General features: G+C 52.7%; 2 protein-coding genes and 1 long non-coding RNA gene across 7 annotated transcripts in view; 1 reads left to right on the forward strand and 2 right to left on the reverse strand.

Moving 5' to 3' along the window:
* EXOG (exo/endonuclease G) overlaps window positions 1-6,339 on the reverse strand; it is a 31,952-nt gene extending 25,613 nt beyond the window's left edge. For 3 of the 4 annotated variants that reach the window (XR_005529299.1, XM_039237210.1, XM_039237209.1), the window contains exons 1-3: window positions 6,078-6,339; window positions 4,180-4,329; window positions 828-967 (exon numbers count right to left, since the gene is read on the reverse strand). Coding sequence is in view for 3 of the 4 variants with exons in the window: in XM_039237210.1 (XP_039093141.1) it covers window positions 828-967; window positions 4,180-4,329; window positions 6,078-6,240 (453 nt within the window). In the remaining variant the exon portion in view is untranslated. The remainder of the gene's footprint in view (window positions 1-827; window positions 968-4,179; window positions 4,330-6,077) is intronic. The other variant, XM_039237211.1, reaches the window with a different exon arrangement.
* A 112-nt stretch (window positions 6,340-6,451) lies between these two features.
* LOC120235087 lies at window positions 6,452-8,822 on the forward strand. The gene is made up of 2 exons (XR_005529300.1): window positions 6,452-6,814; window positions 7,550-8,822. It is a non-coding gene; the product is annotated as an uncharacterized LOC120235087 (long non-coding RNA).
* Window positions 8,823-17,356: 8,534 nt separating this feature from the next.
* ACVR2B (activin A receptor type 2B) overlaps window positions 17,357-19,967 on the reverse strand; it is a 33,023-nt gene continuing 30,412 nt past the window's right edge. The window contains exon 11 of one of the 2 annotated variants that reach the window (XM_039237229.1): window positions 17,357-18,966. In XM_039237229.1, the coding sequence (XP_039093160.1) occupies window positions 18,772-18,966 (195 nt within the window). In that variant the 3' untranslated portion in view covers window positions 17,357-18,771. The remainder of the gene's footprint in view (window positions 18,967-19,967) is intronic. The other variant, XM_039237228.1, reaches the window with a different exon arrangement.

Raw genomic sequence — 19,967 nt, forward strand, 5'->3', positions numbered from 1 at the left:
GCATCGGGATTTTTTAAAACATGCCAAGGTGATCATGAGTATCTGAGGCTAAAAACCACTACTTTAATGACAATAGTCACCAAGGTTGATGCAATAAATGTCCATGTCATAAAAGACACTTCTCTCCTTCTTTAGCAGAGAACTTCTCCTAAAGTAAAGGACACTAGAAAGACATGACAGCTAAGTGTCGCATGCGATTCATGACTGAACACTGGATCACAGAAAGCTGTAAAGAACACAACTGCAACACCTTGGCAAATCTGAGCAAGAATTGTATATTAGAGATTATTATTATTATACAAATATTCAAAAATACATATACACACACTTCTTGGTATAATTATACTCCGGTCATATATACAAATATCCTCATTTCTTAGATGATACAATCTCCTAATATCTATTTAGAGATAAAGTGTTATATACTGCAACTTACCGTTGATGGTTAAAAAAGGATTTTCTATACGTACATATGTATGCACACATAAAGGAAACGTATCAAAATGTATTTGCTCTACTATCTTTTCAATTTTTCTACAGGTAAAAATGTTTCTGTTGTACTCTCAACTTTTCTACAGGTCTGAAATCTTTCAAATAAATGTAAATAAATTCATAAATAGCTCCTAGTGGCCCTCCAATTCTTTTACATAGCATTTAGTTTCACTTTTCAACCTGTTTAAGAAAGTCTCACCATCTGACAAAAGAATTAAAGTCAGGAAGAAAAGTGCAAAATAAGCGTATAGCAACCCTCAAATATTAAGGTTTGACTCCTATGTTCTTAATGTCCAAGCCCCAAGGGGCACAGACCACTCAAAACATATGCCTACAGATGAAAATTTGTTATTTCCTGCTGGAGCCATGTGTCCTCGTGACCACCCGCTCCCGACATAGTCTTCATTGAAGGCACTGAAGGTTGGAGGGATGTTGGGATCAGGCTTGAATTTACAATGTTTTCTGTCCGCATCACCTACAGAAAACACACAAAATGGGTTCGTTATCAGTGGATAAATATTCCTCAAGATTCTCCAAGCAAGGCAAGCTGTTTGCTGCTGGCTAGTATCTCTCCGAGTAGCTAGTACTAAGCGATTGCGTGCATGTCTCAAGTTCCTGGGATAGTTCAGATACCTCATCTGAATTTAGCAAGGACTAGTCTAGGAGAGAATGCTTTCCCTACAGTGTAGTTATCTCATATTCTTTTGTTTCTAGCCTTTCAAATTAAAGGAGAAAAATCCCCTCAGCAGTATTTAACTAAAAACACTGACCAATCAAATAGGTGAACTATATAAAAAACTGACTACTAAATTAACTCTTGCTTTTTAAAAGACCCTCATGTATTGTATTGTGTGCAACTGCATTTGATAAGTTTATATGTACTGAAATAATGGATATATATAGACACAAAACACTTTGTCCTGGGCAGGCACAGCCTAGGGGAGGGTGAAAGTGTCTCTGGTATCTTGCTTGCCGCCTCTTAAGCCATGGTAAAACAAACATCTAGGTTATGAGTTCAACCCAGAAATTCCTGAAACAAAGTATCTGAGTACGAATGGGAGAGAAAAAAAAATCTCGATTTTATTTATATTCTGACTCCCCGCCAGAATAGTTTGCCACAGTGGATACCAGCAAATCCTAACACTACATTTTCCATTGCCATTAGGCCAGATCTTGCTAAACTGCAAAAATAATGAGGGTAAATGAAACATACGCAGGCTGCTATTCAAAAAAGTTTAAAATGGAGACCAATGAAGTTACGGATTCCAGTGTCTTTTCATTCAGCTAGAAAAATGTTAAATGATCAGACCCCAAGACTCAGAATAAATTATCTGCTACCTAGCTTTTTAGAACCATGCCATAAAGAAAAAAATACAGAAGAGTTGTTAGTAAACATCTCTTAAGTGTCATTACCACTGGAATCACTTCCTTGCATGCCTGGTTATCTTGAAAATTCACTTGTGGGAATCTCCGAAGGCCGAGGAGGAAGATGCCTTCCTTGAGATGGATATAAATTTGCTTCTATCGGGTGCCTGGAGGCACGGCCAGTGGAAGACCACACGGAACCCAGTTCAGGACGGAAGGACTTGGTCTGCACAGGCTACATGGTTTTGGGCTGTAAGTGTGCATGATGACCAGTAGGTGGCCTCAACTTCTCTGGAACAAGTTTTTTCTTTTCCTTTTGACCCTCTTCCACTCTGTCAGGATAATCTTCCACGAGGCCCTGATGGTGACCAGGCAGGTTGGTTCTGGTTCACCCCCCGCCCCCCCAGGGTGAGGCCCTCTGGGGTGCAGGCTAGCGTGGGAGGGTCTCCGATAAGACAATCGACCTTGGTGAGCCCTAGGTCTTGCCTGCAGTCCCCCATCCCTGCAAAGGTACCGAATCAAAAGTAGCGTGGCTTTGGTTTAGCAGGACTGCCCTTGCCTCTCCGGATTCTAGCTCTCCCCCAAATCCTGGTTTGGCAATTCACTACGATCATGTGGACGTGTGTGTGTGTGTGTGTGTGTGTGAGACTTTTTTCTACCTACTTCTTACATACTACTAACATTTCCTGTCATTATTTTTAGCAGAGTGAATCTGAGTAATTTAGTGTGTCATTACTGAAAACAGAAGACTCTTTAGACTAAAATCGAGTAAATCTCAGGAATACTGCTTCCTGTTCTCAATTATTACTTTACCTCCTCAAATTACACAGCTCCCAGGATTTATAACATGAAGTGCCTTGCTCTTCTTATATGCCTCGGAAAATGGGAATTTAATAGGAGGGTAAAATTAGAAAAACCGAAATTCCTTACAACTTGGGAAAAGTCTTGTTTTTAAGGGAAATTCATCAGGCTTGAGACTAAATCAAGTGAGTTTCTCTTGATGTAAGTTTCTAATCAACTCTCAACTGCTATGATAAAGTTTCCAATATATCAGTTTCCTTCTAGCAGCTAGCAGTCTAAGGCTTCTGCTATTCTGTTGGCTGGTTTAACTCGAGAGAGGCACACACTCAGATAAGTATCAGCATTTTAATACATATAAACATAACATGCCCTGTAAAGCAAAGGAGAAATAATGTGTGGGCCTTACAGCAAATCAGAAGCCAAATGAAATATGAATAAACAACTACAACAAAAGGTAGTACCTTATTACATAAAAGAACTCCCACAAAGCAATGAAAAAAAAAAATAAAAACCACATCCCAACTGAAAATGGTAACAATAACTGACAAAGAAAGAATAATTCACAAAATACTAACTTTCACTGGTAACCAATAAATGGAAATAAAATCAGCTATTAAATTGGTAAAGCTCAATACTGTTCATTATGGGTGAGAAAGCAAGGACAAGTAGTTAACGGTAGATTAATCTACACAGAAACCAACTTCATGTTAAATATCATCTTAATTACAGGAATGCACCAAGACTCGAAAAACACGAACAGACTGGCACACCTGCTATCTCTCCTGTCTCACTTCACACATTCCCCCTTGCTCTGGCCACTCTGGCCTTGTTTGTTCCCTAAAGGAACAAAACTCTTCACATTGGGGCCTTCAAAGATGCAACCGTGCTTTTCTTTCTGTCTGGAACGCTCCTGTCCACATGCCATGGCCCACCCAACTCCTCTGCCTAGGGAACAGCCATCCGCCCTCTGAGCCACTTTCTTGGGAGAACCCTTGCTAGTCAAAATCAGGTTCTCCTATACCGTCTCTTATCACACTCTTTACTGTTCCTTATTTATACTAACCCAACTTTCAGTCACTTGTTCTTCAGAATAGTTATTACCAAAAGCAAGTATACCTACAGGATTATTGGTTTGATAGGTCAACCCATCCCCTCACCTGACTCAAAGTGCCATGAACAGAGAGACCAGCTGCTCCCGTCCCAAGGCTCAGCAAAATGCCAAATATATGGCAGGCACTTTAAAAATACTTGTGGAGATAATGAATGAATGATGCTAGCTGTAGCAGTATTTAGGACAGAGCTTCCAACTCCTATGTCAGGATATGGATCCTCTCAGCCCCTGAGGAAGCTGGGAAGAGTCTGGGGCTCCTTAGCTACCAGTAGGTCCATTTACCGAAGCGAGGCATACAAACATCACCATTTTCTGAAAGTGCTATAATGTAGAAAATGTTGACTCAATAATCTTCCTTGTTCTAAATTTGGAAACATCTTTCATCAATGCCATTACTTCCAACCACCTACCCATTATCTTGCTTTTGGATATATGTTCAAGAACCCATCTAGGCACCCGCTTTGACTGATCATAAGACAAGGCATGATTAGTGTAATGCCTAGTCTCTGTTCCAGTTAAAGGGACTCCAAATTGTTCCAAGAGAGCTTTTTCTGCACAACCTAAAAATGAAAAGGGGGGCGGGGGAACAAAAATAACAAAAGGTTAGTGACTCTTACTAGAAACAAAAAACTATAAGTAAAGGGAGAGGGGTGAGACTTACCAAGGGCTGGCTTAAAAGTCTAATCAACTAGGTATCATTTTGCAATTACAATATGAACTTGGTTTGCGAGCATAATTCATTCCGGAAACATGCTTATAATCCAAAGCACTTGTATATCCAATGGAAGACTACGTGGCAAAGAGGAAGAATGAAATCATGCCATTTGCAGCAACGCAGATGAAACTGGAGAGTATTATAGTATGTGAAATCAGTCAGTCTGTATGTGGAACTTGAGAAACTTAACAGAAGACCATGGGGGAAAGGGAGGGGTAAAAAATAGTTACAAATAAGAGGGAGGTAGGCAAACCATAAGAGACTCTTATATACAGAGAACAAACGGAGGGTTGATGGGGGGATGGGGAAGGGAGAGAAATGGGTGATGAGCACCGAGGAGGGCACTTGTTAGGACGAGCACTCGGTGTTCTATGTATGCGATGAATCACGGGAATCTATCCCCAAAACCAAGAGCGCACTGTACACACTGTATGTTAGCCAATTTGACAATAAATTATATTTTTAAAAATATTTATTTTTTTTAAAAAGCACTTGTTTATCAAAGTGAATTTCAAGAGCCATTGGCTCAGTTGTGATCATGCACCATTTGGTATTCGTACGACTCCAAGACATCGCTCGTCGGTCAAGTTAAAACGTACTGAAGTCTTAGCGCATCTTGCAGGAACATGCGCAGAACGAGTGGCTCGCGGTCCAAGGTTTTACTGTGCTTCCAAGGCAGGGAAGAGACCACAGACGCTGTGAACAGTCAATCGTGTCGTTTTATCGAGATAAACTGCGGCCGGGGCACCTGGGGGGCTCAGTCGGCTAAGCGTCCGACTTCGGCTCAGGTCATGATCTCAGGGTTCGTGGGCTCGAGCCCCGCGTCGGGCTCTGTGCTGACAGCTCAGAGCCTGGAGCCTGTTTCAGTCTGTGACTCCCTCTCTCTCTGCCCCTCCCCAGCTCACGCTGTCTCTGTCTCTCTCAAAAATAAATAAGAAACATTTTTTAAAAAGAATTAAAAACAAAGGTACTCTGCGCTATCTCGTTAACTTTTAAATGCAGACCGGTCTCACTGGGCGTTCACACCGAACGCCGCGCCTCCCCCATCCAGTACCCGGCACACAAACGCAGCGAAGGGAACCCCGCCAAGAGGGGTCGGCGGGCGCGCAGGAGGCCCGCGTCCACGGACCGCCTTCTACCACGTTCTGCAACGGGCGCAGGGCTTGCCCCGCACGACGGGCCAGGCCGGGGTCCCGGCGGCAGAGCCCGCCGCGGACGCCCTCCCCCGCCCCGGGGTGCTTCTCCGCCGCACGCCCGGCGCCGGGAGGGGGCAGTCGGCACGCGGGGCGGGGGAGGAAGGCGCGCGGGCGGACACCTCAGGGGCGGGCCCGGCGGCTGGACCGCCCGCGGCGCCGGCGGAAGGGCCCCCCCCCTCCCCCGGGACGCCGCTCGCCTCCGGCCGCCGGACTCGCCTGCGGCCTCGCCGGCGCCGGCTTGTCCTGAACTGGGAATTCTGGTTTTTGGTTTTTTTCCTGACAGGATAACCGGACAGGTTGGTTTCGGGGTGAAAGCGGCTGCCCCCCATTTGCACGAGGACACAGTGAGGAACTTTACCGCGTCTGCGAGTAAACGGCAGGGCAGGCCGACACTTACCGTCGGGCTCCCTCCCCGCCAGCGCCGCCTCGGCGCCCTGGCCCCGGAGCAGCCGCAGGGCCGTGAGCCCGCCTCCCGCCGCGCCCACCACCGCTCCGGCCACGAAGGCGCTCAGTAAGCGCCGGGAGCCCCTGAGGCGGGAAGCGAGCCTTCCCGCGGCCATCTTTCCGGAGGGCCCGCCTTCCGCAGCGGCGCATGCGCACAGCTGCACGCTCGCCTGGGAGCCGAGCCCCGCCGCAGGGCCAAGACGCGCGTGCGCAGCCCGGGGCCGCCCGGAAGCCTCTTCGGAGACCCCAGACGTGAGGGCGCAGGCGCACACCCTCCGCGCTGAGCGCCTCGGGAGCCCCCTGGTGGCACAACTGGAGGCCCAGGTGTATCCCCGCTGCACCCGGGTCCCTGGGTCCGGTGATGGGGGGAGGCGCGACGTCTGGAGGGCGCAGGGGCGTGCGTGCAGAGTCCTGACAAGAAAGGACCTTCGGGGCCGCGTAATAGCTGAGCAGAGACCGTTTGCACACGGTTACGGTGAAGGCCTCGGGGCCACGAGTCCAACGCCGGGCTCCTTGCGAAGCCTGGGCCACGTTGGATGGCTTCGCCTGGCGTGACGTCACAGCCAGGAGCCCTCACGCTTTGTACGTGCTAAGGAGGGCCCTGAATCGGGGGGCGGGGGCCGCGGAGCTCAGCCGCTCTCCACCTCGGCTGTGCCCCAGCTTTCCGGGCTTCTGGCTCCTCCTCTTCAGGTGGGAGTCAGGGATTCTATCGTTTATGAAAGAGAGATTAAGTGTGTATATAAACAAACAAAATAATTATGAAGATGATTAGCCCATAGGCTTCCGGCCAGGATTAACGATTACCACGTAGAGGGGCGCCTGGGTGGCCCAGTCCGTCAAGTGTCCGACCTCGGCTCCGGTCAGGATCCAGCCATCCTGAGTTCGAGCCCCGCGGCGGGCGCTGCGCTGACAGCTCGGAGCCCGGAGCTGCTTGGGACTCCGTGTCTCCCTCTCTCTCTGCCCCTCCCCTGCTCGTGCTGTTTCTGTATCAATAATTAATAAACATTAAAAAAAATTTGTTTTAGGGGCGCCGGGGTGGCTTAGTCGGTTAAGCGTCGACTTTCGCTCAGGTCGTGATCTAGCGGTTCGTGGGTTCGAGCCCCGCATCGGGCTCTGTGCTGACTGCCAGCTCGGAGCCTGGAGCCTGTTTCAGTCTGTGACTCCCTNTCGGGCTCTGTGCTGACTGCCAGCTCGGAGCCTGGAGCCTGTTTCAGTCTGTGACTCCCTCTCTCTCTGGCCCTCCCCTGCTCATGCTGTCTCTCTCTCTTTCCTAGAAATAAATAAAAACCTTTAAAAATTAAAAAAAAAATTTTTTTTAATTAAAATAAAGATCACCATGTGGAGTTTAGGAAAAAACCTGGAGTATGTCATTAAGTGCTCTGTAAACATCAGCAATTTTTACTTAGTCCTCTTTTGTCTTGACAGAATATAAATCCAGACTGAATGCCTGCTGACAAAGGAAGGAGGTGGCTTATTCGCTCCCACTCAGAATAAATTTGCAGCGCAACGGAGAGCACTCCACGGGGACGGAAGCTGGAGGCTCTTTCCCACATCCAGCTAAGGAAGCAGATGTCTTGACAGCTTCCAGATTCCGTGCCCCCTGCCCAGGAATGCCTATTATAAAGTGGTTCTGTGCAATCGGTCCCCTACCTCTGACCCTAACTGGGTGAGCTAGGTCAACCAGAATCTTTCCAGGGGTTGTGGATCTGGACGTCTCTCCAGGTAGCAGAGCTGTGACATTTGAACCTCGGGCACTATCTAGCTTTGTCTCCTGCTAAGGGGACAAAGCAGCAGATGCATCTGGCCTTGCAGGAGGCAGCAGAGGAGGAAACGCTGAGACGTACGTGAAGGGTCTGCGACGCTGTGACGCCAGCTTCCAGGACTCCTGAAGCCCCGTCGCAGCTTGCCTGTACCCAAAGCTTGCCTGGCCCTTTGCCCCAGGATCCTTCCAGCAAAACCCGCTTTTTGTTTAACGGCTTCTGTCATTTGCAATCAAGAGTCCCGACAAAAACAACCAGACAACGCTGGTGTTAACTGTAGCTTTCAAAGCTACCTCAGCAGTTCCTACCAGAATTTACTACATACATTCACTTAAGAGCGGTTTCCTTCTCAAGGGCCTCCTAGGTGCCACGTGCTGTGTTGAACACCAGAATGAGAGAGAAACGGTAGGGGACTCTTCCTCAGCCAGATCCTGGAGGCGGAGACAAGTGAACCCCACACTTGGCCCCAAGGGGTCAAGAACTGGAAGTAAGGGCTGCCTGACTTAGGGTAGCGTGTCTCCCTCTGGGCCAGTTTGCCCACCTTTAAAATGCAGGGATCGGACCAGTGGTTTTTAAACTGTAACCAGGGGGCCCCCAGAGTGCCGTAGGGCACTGAAGGGAAGGCTTAGTGGCCCCTGAGGCCTCTTCTACTTGCTCACCTGAGCAAGCCTGTTTTTAGAAATCGGCTTCTGCGTCCAATTTCTTCCGGAGAAAGAATTCCTTTGCTTACGGAAAAGCGTGACCAGATGCCTCTGGTCCAACCTGCCAGTATTTCTAGCTTTAAGGTCCCCATTCAACCAGGTTAGCCCTGCTCTCCTTCTCTGTGCTTATCGTTAGGGACGTCCACTAATAAAAGGTGAACTGTGTAAATCTGAAAGAGCAAAATGGACCGACAGCTGGGCAACTGGTCCCAAAATAAAGGGTCCCTTCATCGAAAACTGTTCTCTAAGCGTTCCAAACAGGTTGGTTAATCCTTTTAAAGCACGAATAGAAAGGCCCCGCCCCTACCAGGAGGCGGCTTCAAAGCCGGTGTTTCTCCACCTGGCAATGCTTAGCCACGGGCCAAGAAAATCTTCTGTGTTACTGAGGGAAGCGGTGAGGGGGTTGCTGGGGCTTTCCTGTTTTGTTAGGCAACAGACTATCATCTTATTCACAGGGAACCATGTTCTCATCTAGTGAGAAAAGTCGGGAACCCCAAAACGTGAGATTTGGCCTGCTGATTCGGATCCAGAGTGGGGCCCGCTACCTGTATTATTTTGTAGGGACCCTGGCACCCAGCTGCGTTTAGAAACGGCGGAGCCTGCATTCTGCAGCAATCCTCCAGAACACTTACTTGCTGGGCTTCCCGGCTCCACTGACGGAGGTACTGCCCGGGGCGGTCTGCGAGTGCAGAACTGGGGGCAGTGGGTAAAGCTTGCACATCCGGTAAATATGCCACTGCCGGGCGCGAGCTCGCCCCGAGTCCCAGGACAGTCCACTTAGGGGAGGCCCACAGGGTCCGTAAGTAGGTCCTGAGCTCCCGAAGGGCAGAAAAGAAGAGGCGTGCTGAGCTGCGGGGCCGCAGGACGCCGGCAGAGCAGCTACTCAGCCGTGAACAACTGCCTGTGCGCCGCGCTCCTAGGGCGTCCGAGTTGGCCCTGTCAAGTGCAGGACACCCCTGTACTTACTTGTCGGCCTTGTCACAGGGAGGACACCGTTGCACGTATTTCTAATTCCCGTGAAAAGACACCTCGGTCCCCGGCCATGTGATTAAGAGAGACAACAGGGTAGTTTTATTATTATTTTTATTATTTTATTTTCATATACAAAAAGATAAAACTTGAAATAGCTCTAGATTTTTCCTCCTATTCCGTTGGGGTGTGGCTGCTGCTTCACACAGAGGGAAAAAACTACATTCACATCGGTTTATTTGAGGACCCAGTGCAGAGTTCAAGCAGCGAAACCCCAACTTAGCAGATCTAATTTCAAACTTGACACTCATTTCTAAAATTACCACAGTAAAAAGGAACGAAGATCCACTGCAAATGAATGAACTATGATACAATGTTCTTTCCAAAATGTCTTCATTTTGCAACTGTAATTACACGGATGTCTGCTTTAGGCCATTTTAGACGTGTGCATGTGTATAATATGTGTGTGTGTGTGTGTGTGTGTGTACTTTATATATACATACACACATATAAAGTCCACACACACTTTTCAAATCCAGACAGGGTAACAGCAACAAGCTTAACTCTGTGTGTGTGCGCGCGCGCGCATGTGTATTTTAAACATGATACTTTAACTTTTGTTAATTCAGTAGTACAAGCTATTTCTGTTCTACAAGCTTTTTTATTTTATAGCTACAAGGGTGAAAAGTGACCTATTACATTTACAGCTCACATATCTTGGTATACAAACAGTACTTACTGAATTTGAGCCAAAAACTAGAAATCTGTATTTTTAGCACTTGAAGAGCTTCCTCACTTCTACAGCCTTAAGTTGTATACTCACATTTCCAGAGTTTGTAATTACTCATTGTTTTAAACTGCAAGAAACGGGTGAATCCAAACTTTTAATTACAATTGTTATATACAAGATGACACAGCTCAGTAAGACTTTGCTATCCATCCTAAACCCAACACACACATTCTCCACTAAGTTACACAAGTCCTTAGGATTTTCCTTCTTTTCCTTACAAACAATGTACAAATTTAGAAGTAGCTGGTAAAACTGGTACAAAAGATGGCAAGTGTTGGTTCCAAAATTGGTCCTGTAAATACCGTATTCCGCTGTGTTCTTTAACTGTGTCTGTTACGTGCAGAAGCTCTTTTCACAAGAATTGACATCAAACTCAATGGAAGTTAAATTTACAGTACTGTAAAGTTAATCAGATTCGAGGACAAATGTGAAAACTATTAACAGGTGAAAAATCCGGCCCTTTGACGCTGCCATTAAGATCCTGTCAAATTCATAAGCAGATTCTTTCATACAGTTGAAAGATGGCATCGTGTGGATTTGTGGCGTGGAACTGAAATCTAGAAGTACGCTTCTAGTCTGCGGTAACCCTCACCCTCAAGTCTTAAGTACCACTCGATTTTCTTTGCATTTTTACAGAGTTCTAGAAAAAAGAATGGGGGCGGGGGGAAGCTGCTGGCATTTTCACAATCCCTCCACTCCCAGGAGGTCTCCTAAGCTAACAGTCTCCGTATGGTCACCGGCTCCCAGACAGCCTTTGACAGTGACTTGGACACTTTCCAAACCAAAACCCAGATGTTGCCTCATCTTTCCTACTCTCGTCTCCGTCACTGCTGGTAACGTTCGAATGAGCGCATTTTTCCCTCATGGAGAAATTATTTGGCTACACGTGCACTTTGCTTGTGGCAGTGCCCGGAGAAAACCCCACGTGGGCTAAAGCACTAGCAGGGGCTGAAGTCCGCTCCGCAGGGCAGAGCGCGAACGCTTCGCGGGCTGATCGGAACACGCTGACCTTGGCCTCCCACAGTCAGCAGGCCAGCCCGCGGGCGGCCCCGCGCTGTGGCTGAGTTACCACTTTATCTCGGTCTGCCATCTGTGCCCCAGAGACAAGAATTCAGATGTGGTGACTGCTGGTTAATTAAACTTCTTGAACTGGTAAAAAAGGCTCTTTAAAAATATATATATATATATATATTTATTTAAAATACATCAAAACGACAAACAGCCACGTCCCGCAAGGCCTAAGTTCACAGCGACATAAGCTACAGACAGCTTCCCAAAATGCACAGTGGTGGGTGGTGGGCTTCTTAATCCTGCCATTTAAAGGAATGTCCTACATCTGAGTCTTAATGGCTGGAAACGTGTTACAAAGAGCTCATCTCTGGAACTCATCTGCGTGCCAAGAGCGGCCAGCCGGATCGCTTTGCCCCTGCAGACACGAGAATACTGAAAACGGCAGGGTTCAGAGGAAGCCGGGAAGCACCGTTCCGGGGGCGCCCTGGACCCATCCCGCCACGGTGCGGTGAAGGGCCGGCCGGGAGCCCCCGTCCGTCCTTGGGAAGAGGCGCTGGGAGGCCAGTCAGGGCCCGTACTCGGCAGGGCTCCTGCGCCAGCGGGACAAGCCTGCGGGACCGGGGGGCCCGGACGGTGACAGTGTTCAACGTGAGGTCTGAGGTAACCGGTTCTTACGACGCCTGGGGCACAGAACTGCGTCCAGAAATCACAGCTGGGACAAAGGAAAAAGCTGGGGTTTCGGGCTAGAAACGACAAGTAGAAAAAAGCTTACAGCAGTTGCTTTTGGGGGGAGGCAGGAGACAAAATCAAAGGCACAAGAGAAGTGCATTCCAAGACGCGCGGCTGGGGACAGGGCGAGGAGCGGCGGGTCAGCCCCCGGGGGCGGCGGGACCTGCCGCGACTCCGCGCGTCCCCAGTACACACGGGGGCAGGTGTAAAACCTCTCCCTGCGCCGGACCGAGTCAGACGCGCAGCTGGCTTGAAACGACACACGAGGGGTTCTCCAGACAAAACCGTCCCAACCCGAGCAGTTCTGGGCGCAGCAGCGGGGGGCCGGCGAGCAGGCCTTCGGCGGGGCCTCGGGGCTGGCGGTGACCACACAAAGCATTAGCTTCATTCTTCACCGGCCCTGTGTCCCCACCAAAAAGCCTCACCCGAAGAACCACCCGCTTCCTACCCCAAAATAAAAAGGCCAACACGACGACGGCCACCCAGGGCCGCGGCCGCCCTCCGCAGGGAGAGCGGGAGGGGCGGGCGGCTGGAAGGTGCCCTCGGGCCCGGGGCCCCGAGCTTCCCCGGGGGGCTCCCGGCTGTGACGCGCTACATGTCCAGGGGCCCCGGCCGGAGAGGGCACCGCGCGCCTGGCAGCCCCCTGCTTAACTCGATCGCTGTGTCCACGCACCACCCTCCTTCGCTGAATAGTTCCCAAACTGGAAATTCTGACTTAAAAACTGGATACTTTGGTCCTAGATAACTCAGTGTTGTGGATGACTCAAATCACCAACCTCTCGTTTCAGATGTCTCCAGCCTGAGTCCTACTCGGCCGGCCCGCCCCGCCCCCAGCCGCGCGCCCATCTAATTTCGGTTCCTCCCAACACCCGCGTGCGACTAGGCCGGCGGCAGGAACGCACCAACGCCTCCCTGGTTTCAGAACCCTTTGTTCAGAAGAAATCTCAGGAGGAAGCACAAATGCAAAACACACCACAGGCTCCGGCCTCCCAACGTGCAGGGAGCTGAGCCGAAGCATCACGGGCCCGCGCGGCCCCACGCGGGGTTTTGGCCAGACAAGACCCAGCGCTGGCCTCCCGGCCGCCGGGGTAGCAGGAGTCCAGAGCGCTCGGTAAAGGCTTCCACCACCCACACTCCAGTGTACGTTTATCCTGAAAGGTAAAGCTCGTTCCTCGGATTACAAAACCACTCTCATCAAACTCACTAGACTTTATAAAAATAATCTGTGGTATAAAACAATCTCCACGCTGTGCAGAAGAATCTGTCAGGTGATATAACTAAATATATATGTAGAGCTATAGACTTCGTAAAGTAATTCAAGTGTCGTATCTCTATCATATAAGCTACTCTTCTATTTACAGTGCTACCCAACAACGTCCCGATGCAAACGTGACGGGGACACGGAGGAGGAGCCCGCGCCCAACCACCAGCACACACTCCCAGGACTCCGGACAGAACGCATCCGTTTGTAAAAACAAAACAAACACAAACACCATCCTCACCTGCCTAAAAAGCATTAGCTAATAATGGGTCATAGTTTTCATAACCGTGAGCTAAAAAATGTAAACTTTGCAGATACATGTAACACTTTCCCACGGATGTCCAGGAGAGCCCACGTTTGAATCATCCACTGCACACACGCGCCCAAGCGCACACTTCCCTGGGGGCCTGTGGTCGGCGCGCAGTGCTTCTCAGAAGTGCGCGGGCCCCAGACGGTGCAAGGAGAGCCCCGGAGAGGAAGGGCAGCACAGGACCCACCACACACACTGGCGTCTGGAGACCCTGCGCTTTAACTCAGGAGGAAAAACCACTTGTATCTATCACCTCTACAAGCTACCACGGTTGCAAATGAAGTACCACGGGTTTGGCACGACAGGGGTGCACGGGGGACCCCAGTCACCAAGTCCTCTTCGTTCAGACCTGGAAGATACAGTCACCACAATGCACAAGCTTGGTAAAATTTAAATAGTGGTAAATCCTTCAAATTCAAAAATCTTGTCCAAACCAAAGCGTATAATGGACCCAAGAGGAGTATAAAATAGGAAGATTCAAATTATCCCTCTAGATAATTTGGAATTTTATTGGCTGAGTTGATGGGTCTCTTGGACCCACAGGTTTTAAAATGTAGCTGAGTCAACTGAATTGATTTCCAAGGGGGGGCATCTTGAACTTCAGTTTCTTTTTGCTTCAAAACTAAATCATTATCTTAAAAAACTATTCTAAACCTTCTAAAGGTTCGGGATACATTCATAGGTGGCTTGCTGGCTACAAATCAACCGCCAAGAAGCTAACTGAAACCACCATGCGTATAACCCTGAACTCCTTCCATCTACACCGAGACGTCCAACAGTTCGTCAGCTGCATTACTGGGCGTGCTTCTTTACCTAAAACGTCACTGTTGATAAACACTTAAACGCGTCATTACTGGGCTGAACGGTCACGTAAAGTAGCTACTGTTTTATTAGTTCAGCTTTTACAAACAGCCACCAACCAAGGAATTCACGGCACCCAACGAGAAGAAGCCACTGTTTTCTCTCTATCCTTTCTGGTTGCTCATCGGTGGGGGGGGGGGGGGGGGGGGGGGGGGGGGGGGGTGTCGGTGAGTGAATTTACTGTGCTTCTCGGAGGGGGTGGCCTGGGGGCCCTTGAATGTGAACTGGGCCCGGCCAGCTCTCCCAAGTTGAGCGTTAAGAACCCAGCAGGCTACTGCAGTAGCGGAGGCTGAGCTCAAACGGAGTTAACTCCTGGGAAATGGCTTCCAATTCAGATGCTCATCTAACGAGCCGAGGTCTGAGGAGTAACACTTGGCTGTTCGACTTCCAGGACCCAATGTAAAACCTCACGGAGGCTCACACGTGCTTCCTGTACTGCCAGCGCCACCAGATCCTGGCGGGACCCAGGTGCTGGCAGCCACACCGCACCCTAGGAGAGGCAGAACCGCATGCGCAGGAGGCCGCCGGGTGCCCCTGCCCCACACGGCACAGCCGCCTCCGACCCTCCCGGCTCGGAGCCCAGCGACCCCGCGACAGGCTTCCCGAGCCACACACACCGCGAGTACGCGCGCACACGGCCGGGCTTGCCACCAGAGAAGCCCCCTCCCCCCGCCCACGCGCAAGGCGCGGAGTGCAGGGACAGCAAGGAGCCGGCACCTGGAGAGGAGGGGCCCCACAGGACGCGCGACCTGACAGGCAGGACCAAACACTGGCTCAGCGGCCTGGGGAGGGCAGGGCCTTCCTGCGCCGCGGGTATGTGAGCAGGGCCTCAAGCCGCTGAACGAGAGTTCGTTCTACGCCCGGGGCCAAGCCTAGGCCGGGGGACTAGTCAGACGCGGCCGGCACCCGCGGGGACGCTGCGCGCAGCTCCAGGACCCATGCGCGAGGCCGTGCCGGACGCGGAGGCCGCTGGCGCCCGCCACTGCTCCGCGGCCAGCGGCCCCAGGAGGAGGCCTGGGCGCCGCCGGTCCCTCGGGACTAGTCCAGCCAGGGCCTCCCCCGGCCCATCACTACGAGTCCCTCGCAGGCCCCCGGGACACGGGCCCGGCCTCCCACTGGCTTCCTCCCTGTCTCGCTCGCTCCCGGGTCTCGGGCTCAGCACGACCTCCTGGCGACCGCGTGCGCTTTCTCCCCAAAGAGCACCCGGCAGCCAGCAGGCTGCGTGCATGGCGGCACGAGACGGGAAGGAACAAGGACCCTGGGCCCCTCTCGGCCGACGCGGCCGCCCTCTCCCGCGGGAGCCAGTCCCCCCAAGAGCGTGGGGGGCGCGCGGGAGCCGTTCTCCGAGCCCCCCGGAAGCGGACGGCGCGAGCGTGGAATCTTCGAGGGCACGAGCACAGGCAGAGGCCCTGAACCCAACCGGCGCAACCAGAGCCCGAAGTGGTTCGCTCCCGGAGGGCAGCGACAGCCGACAGACGCTCTGTCTGGGGCAGAGACCTACCCAGGCTGCGAGCGGCGCGCCCGGAAGAAGACTGGTCTCCTCTCTCTGCCACGGGCGGCAGCGAGGGCGGTAGCCCGGGGGACGCTGCACAGCCCCGCGCCGGGGAAGGGCACCCCCGGGCCCCGCACCACACGGGAGCCACCTCCGGACACTGCGCTCTCGTGCCGAGACCCCAAAGCCAGGGGGAGCCCCCCACCAGAGGAGGGGCCTGAGGCCCACGGGAAGGGCTGCCCTGCGCCCCGGGTCCGAGCAGCAGGCCCCACGCCAGGGCCACAGCCGCGCCTCCGCAGCCGGCGGCCACGCGGAAGAAGAGTCGCCCGGACAAAGCCTAAAACCCAACGCAGACGCAGGGGTCCCGTGTCCCTCGCTGGCCGGGGCGGGGGGGGGGGGGGGGCCGCGGGGAACTCGCTACACGCGTTCGTTAGTGGTTCCTTGCGGAGGGAAAAGCGGACGCGGGAGAAGTCGAGATGCACTCACTGCCTGAGGTGAAAGCTAAAGAAATTAGATATGGCACTTTTCAATAAATAGTTTAAAGCTTTTTAAAGAAATAAGCGGAAAAGAAAAGCAACTGCTGTAAGGCCTGTTTCGCTGTTAAAAATTATTCCGAGGGAAGAAAAACACCACAGCACAAAATAGTTTTACTAAAAAAAAAAAAAAAAAAAAAAAGACGACACAGCTTACCAAAACCAAGCCACCAACCCGCCAGACACCACCACGACGGCACAGAGCCCGTCCCTGCAGTCGCCCTGGGCGGCTCGCGGCCTGGCCCGTGGAGCCGAGGGGGCTCCGCGCGGGCCACCGAGGCACCTCCCACGGCGCCCTGGGCCCAAACACGCGGAGGAGGAGCAGCGGCCAGGGCCGCAGACGCGGGGAGCGGGCGCCGTCGGGGGGCCGCCGCTGCCCGAGGGGAAGCGCCTCTCGCGGGCCCCAGGGCCGCAGTCTGACCAGGGCAAAGTGGGTTACCTGTCATTCGGAACACCGACCGGTCCGGCTGAGGGAAAGGTCTGAGCCTCCAGTAGGTCAAGAGGGGGCGCCCTCTCCCGCTGCCCCCCCAGTCAGCCTCGCCCATGGCTCACCCCCTCGCCTCCCCTCAAGAAGAAAAAGATCCAGTTTTTACATAGAAGTCTCAAGAAACCAGAGGGAAAAGCCTTCACAAACAAGAGTGACGAATGCCCACACGGCCCAGCCAGCCAGCCTACAGTCGGTGACAATTATTTACACGAGGGCGTGATCAAGCAAAAGTGGTAGCACTCCCTAGAAGACTCACATTTTTTTTCTTTTTCTCTAAATTTCTTTCAAACTTTCTCGTCATAAAAGCCAACTTACATTAAAATATACTCACTACGAGACAACACAACTAATAAAATATATAATAAAACTTACACAAGTAGAAAATTCTGAGGTATTTCTGGTTTGAGGTGGTCTGTGGTCGTGAAGTTTTAACTCTTTTTACGTTTCAAAATTTAAACCTCGGAAGCCACATAGCAAAGCATGTGTGTATGTGTGGATGTGTGTTTCGTTTTTCAAAACATTTGCATGTTTCATAAATTAAAAAAATTCCAATGTCGAAACAGCAGCATTAGGAACATTCACTGACTGGAGCAAGGTTATGGCGTAAGAGAGAAACGGTTTTTAGAATATGCACCTCGTTGAGAGGTCAGGCGGCAGCCGCGTGCGCGAGCCGCATGAAGGGACGGCAGGGTCCCCACACGGGGCAGAGCCCGCGCCCCAGCCAGGGACCCTTCTCGCCCCGGCCGCGCAGGCGGCTCCCTGAACCGCTCCAGGAGGAGGCCACGCATGCGGCTTCCTCCTCCGTGACACACGCGTGCAGCATCGTCTCACGAAGAATACAGTCACTGAGGCGTGACGACTGGCACCCTCACCTCACCTTAAAATCAGGGCAGAGGAAACGTCCCGTCCAACGCCCGGGCCCCAGGCGGTGGGGAAAGCGGGCCACGGCCTCCCCGGCCTCGGACTGTGTCCGGCCCCGCTCTGGCCCGCAGCGCGCGGCCTCCGCACGGCCCTCCCCTCGATGCCTGGTTACCTGAGAAGTCGCCTCCCGGCACAGGACGCTGCTCCGAAGGCGCCGGGTCCAGTGTCGCGCTGCTCCGCACCCCTCCCCCCGCTCCGCCCTCCCCTTCCGACCGCGGTCCAAACCGCCGGCATCCGCGGCCCGGCTCTGCCTCGGTCGGTCGGGGCGACACCCGTGAATCCGCGAAAGACACATCCGCTGTTTCTTGACCTCACTGTCTAAAACGGGAGAGAAACGACAAAAGGGAGCGAGCGGAGGGGGGGCGAGGGCAGGGGAGAGGCCTCCGGAGGAAGGCGGGTCCCTGTGTAACAGTCTTCAAAGGTTCCTCTCGGCCGAGTTTGCAGCATTAAGTTTCCTAAGACGGGAGAAGGGTTTCTTTGTGTCACAGATTCTGAGATGACGAACAAAGAGAACGTGGGGAAAACGAACCCCGAGGGACGGGGGCGCCGAGGCCCTTCGGCATGGCCCGGCCCCGCGCTCAGCTCAGCACCTCAGCGCCCGCTGGCGTGTCCGCTGTTTGCAATACAGTAGAGCAGTGTGCTGGTAAAAACTGATCCGATCCAAAAAATAATATTAATAATAATAATTATAATAATTATAATAATAATAAAAAGTCAAGGTAAAATAGCAGCTGCATTTTATGTGTTTGTTGGTGTTATGGGATTTCCAAGACAAAACACAACTCTTTTCCTTCCCTCTTCAGATCCGCTCGTGTCCTGGGCTTAGATGCTCGACTCCTTGGGGGGCAGGTCCACGTTGGTGACGGAGGTCACCAGGGAGACCAGACAGTCCGAGGTAGTGCCGTTGACCGACCTCCGGATCAGGGACACCCGCTCCTCCACGCAGCCCGCAGACAGGCGAGCCTCGGCGTCGTGGTCCCAGCACTCCTCGATGGTGACACAGAGCTGGGCCAGGCCCTGCACGGCGGCGGGGGCAGGGAAAGGACAGCCCGTTAGTGCCCTCGGCGAACACGGGCAGAGCTGAGATGTGACCGAGGGTCACGCAGAGCCCGCTGGCCCCAACCCCAGCAGAGGCCCGGGGGAGGCCGCAGGAATCAGGGTGCCTTCCGCCCGGCAGCCACCACCCCGACCCTACTGACCTCCCTCCACAGCCTCAACACAGGAAGGGACAGGGCGGGGGTGGGGGGGACCCGGGCCCCTCTCGGGGCGGACACAGCAGCTTGCCTCAGGGCGGCGACACTCAAACAAAATCTTACGTGAATCCCCAGTCGTGTGCGGCTTCGGTCAGAGTGGGGACCAGAGGAGGGCTGCATCCCACCCTACTTCCTACACCCCCGGCCCCCTCCTGAGCGTCCGGGGCATGTAGTGTGACACCCGACGCTGACACACTGAGTGGAGCCAGGGAAGGCAGATGCCCACACCCAGGGGCTCCGGCCTGCCCAGCACCAGGCCGCCCCGAAATCTCTCGGGGCCCTGGGCTCCTCACCAGGGAGCTGGACTGGCTGCCGCAGCACGCGCCCCGGGAGACTGAGGCCGACGGTACGGACTCCGCCCCGGCCCACATCTCCCCACGTCTCGGTTTTCTCCAGCTAGAGCCCCGGGTTCCAGGGAGCAGCACTGCAGCTGACCTTGGCCTCAAGAGCCTGCCCCGGATGGTATGTAAGGTAGAGCGCTAGCCCGCAGCGGCCTCAAGGCTCTTGTTTCTGAGTTAACCCTGAGCTGAGCGGGGGCAGGGGCTCCATGGAGCTGAAGGCAGATATCCTTCCTGGGGGGAAACGGCTTACGCTGCTGGGGTCTTCCGTACAACATCCCCAGACTGAGGCACCAAGATGCTCGGCTCAGCCCGTGCCCAGAGAACAATGAAGGCAGAGAACAGAGTATCTAATTAGGGCTAACCCGTATTACGCATTCATGTGACAAGTGTCCTGCCAAGCAATTTCCAACACCCAGTGACATCT

The sequence above is a fragment of the Hyaena hyaena genome, unplaced genomic scaffold (genome assembly GCF_003009895.1).
Source record: "Hyaena hyaena isolate Hyena2069 unplaced genomic scaffold, ASM300989v1 scaffold_121, whole genome shotgun sequence".
In the NCBI taxonomy this organism is placed as follows: Eukaryota; Metazoa; Chordata; class Mammalia; order Carnivora; family Hyaenidae; genus Hyaena; species Hyaena hyaena.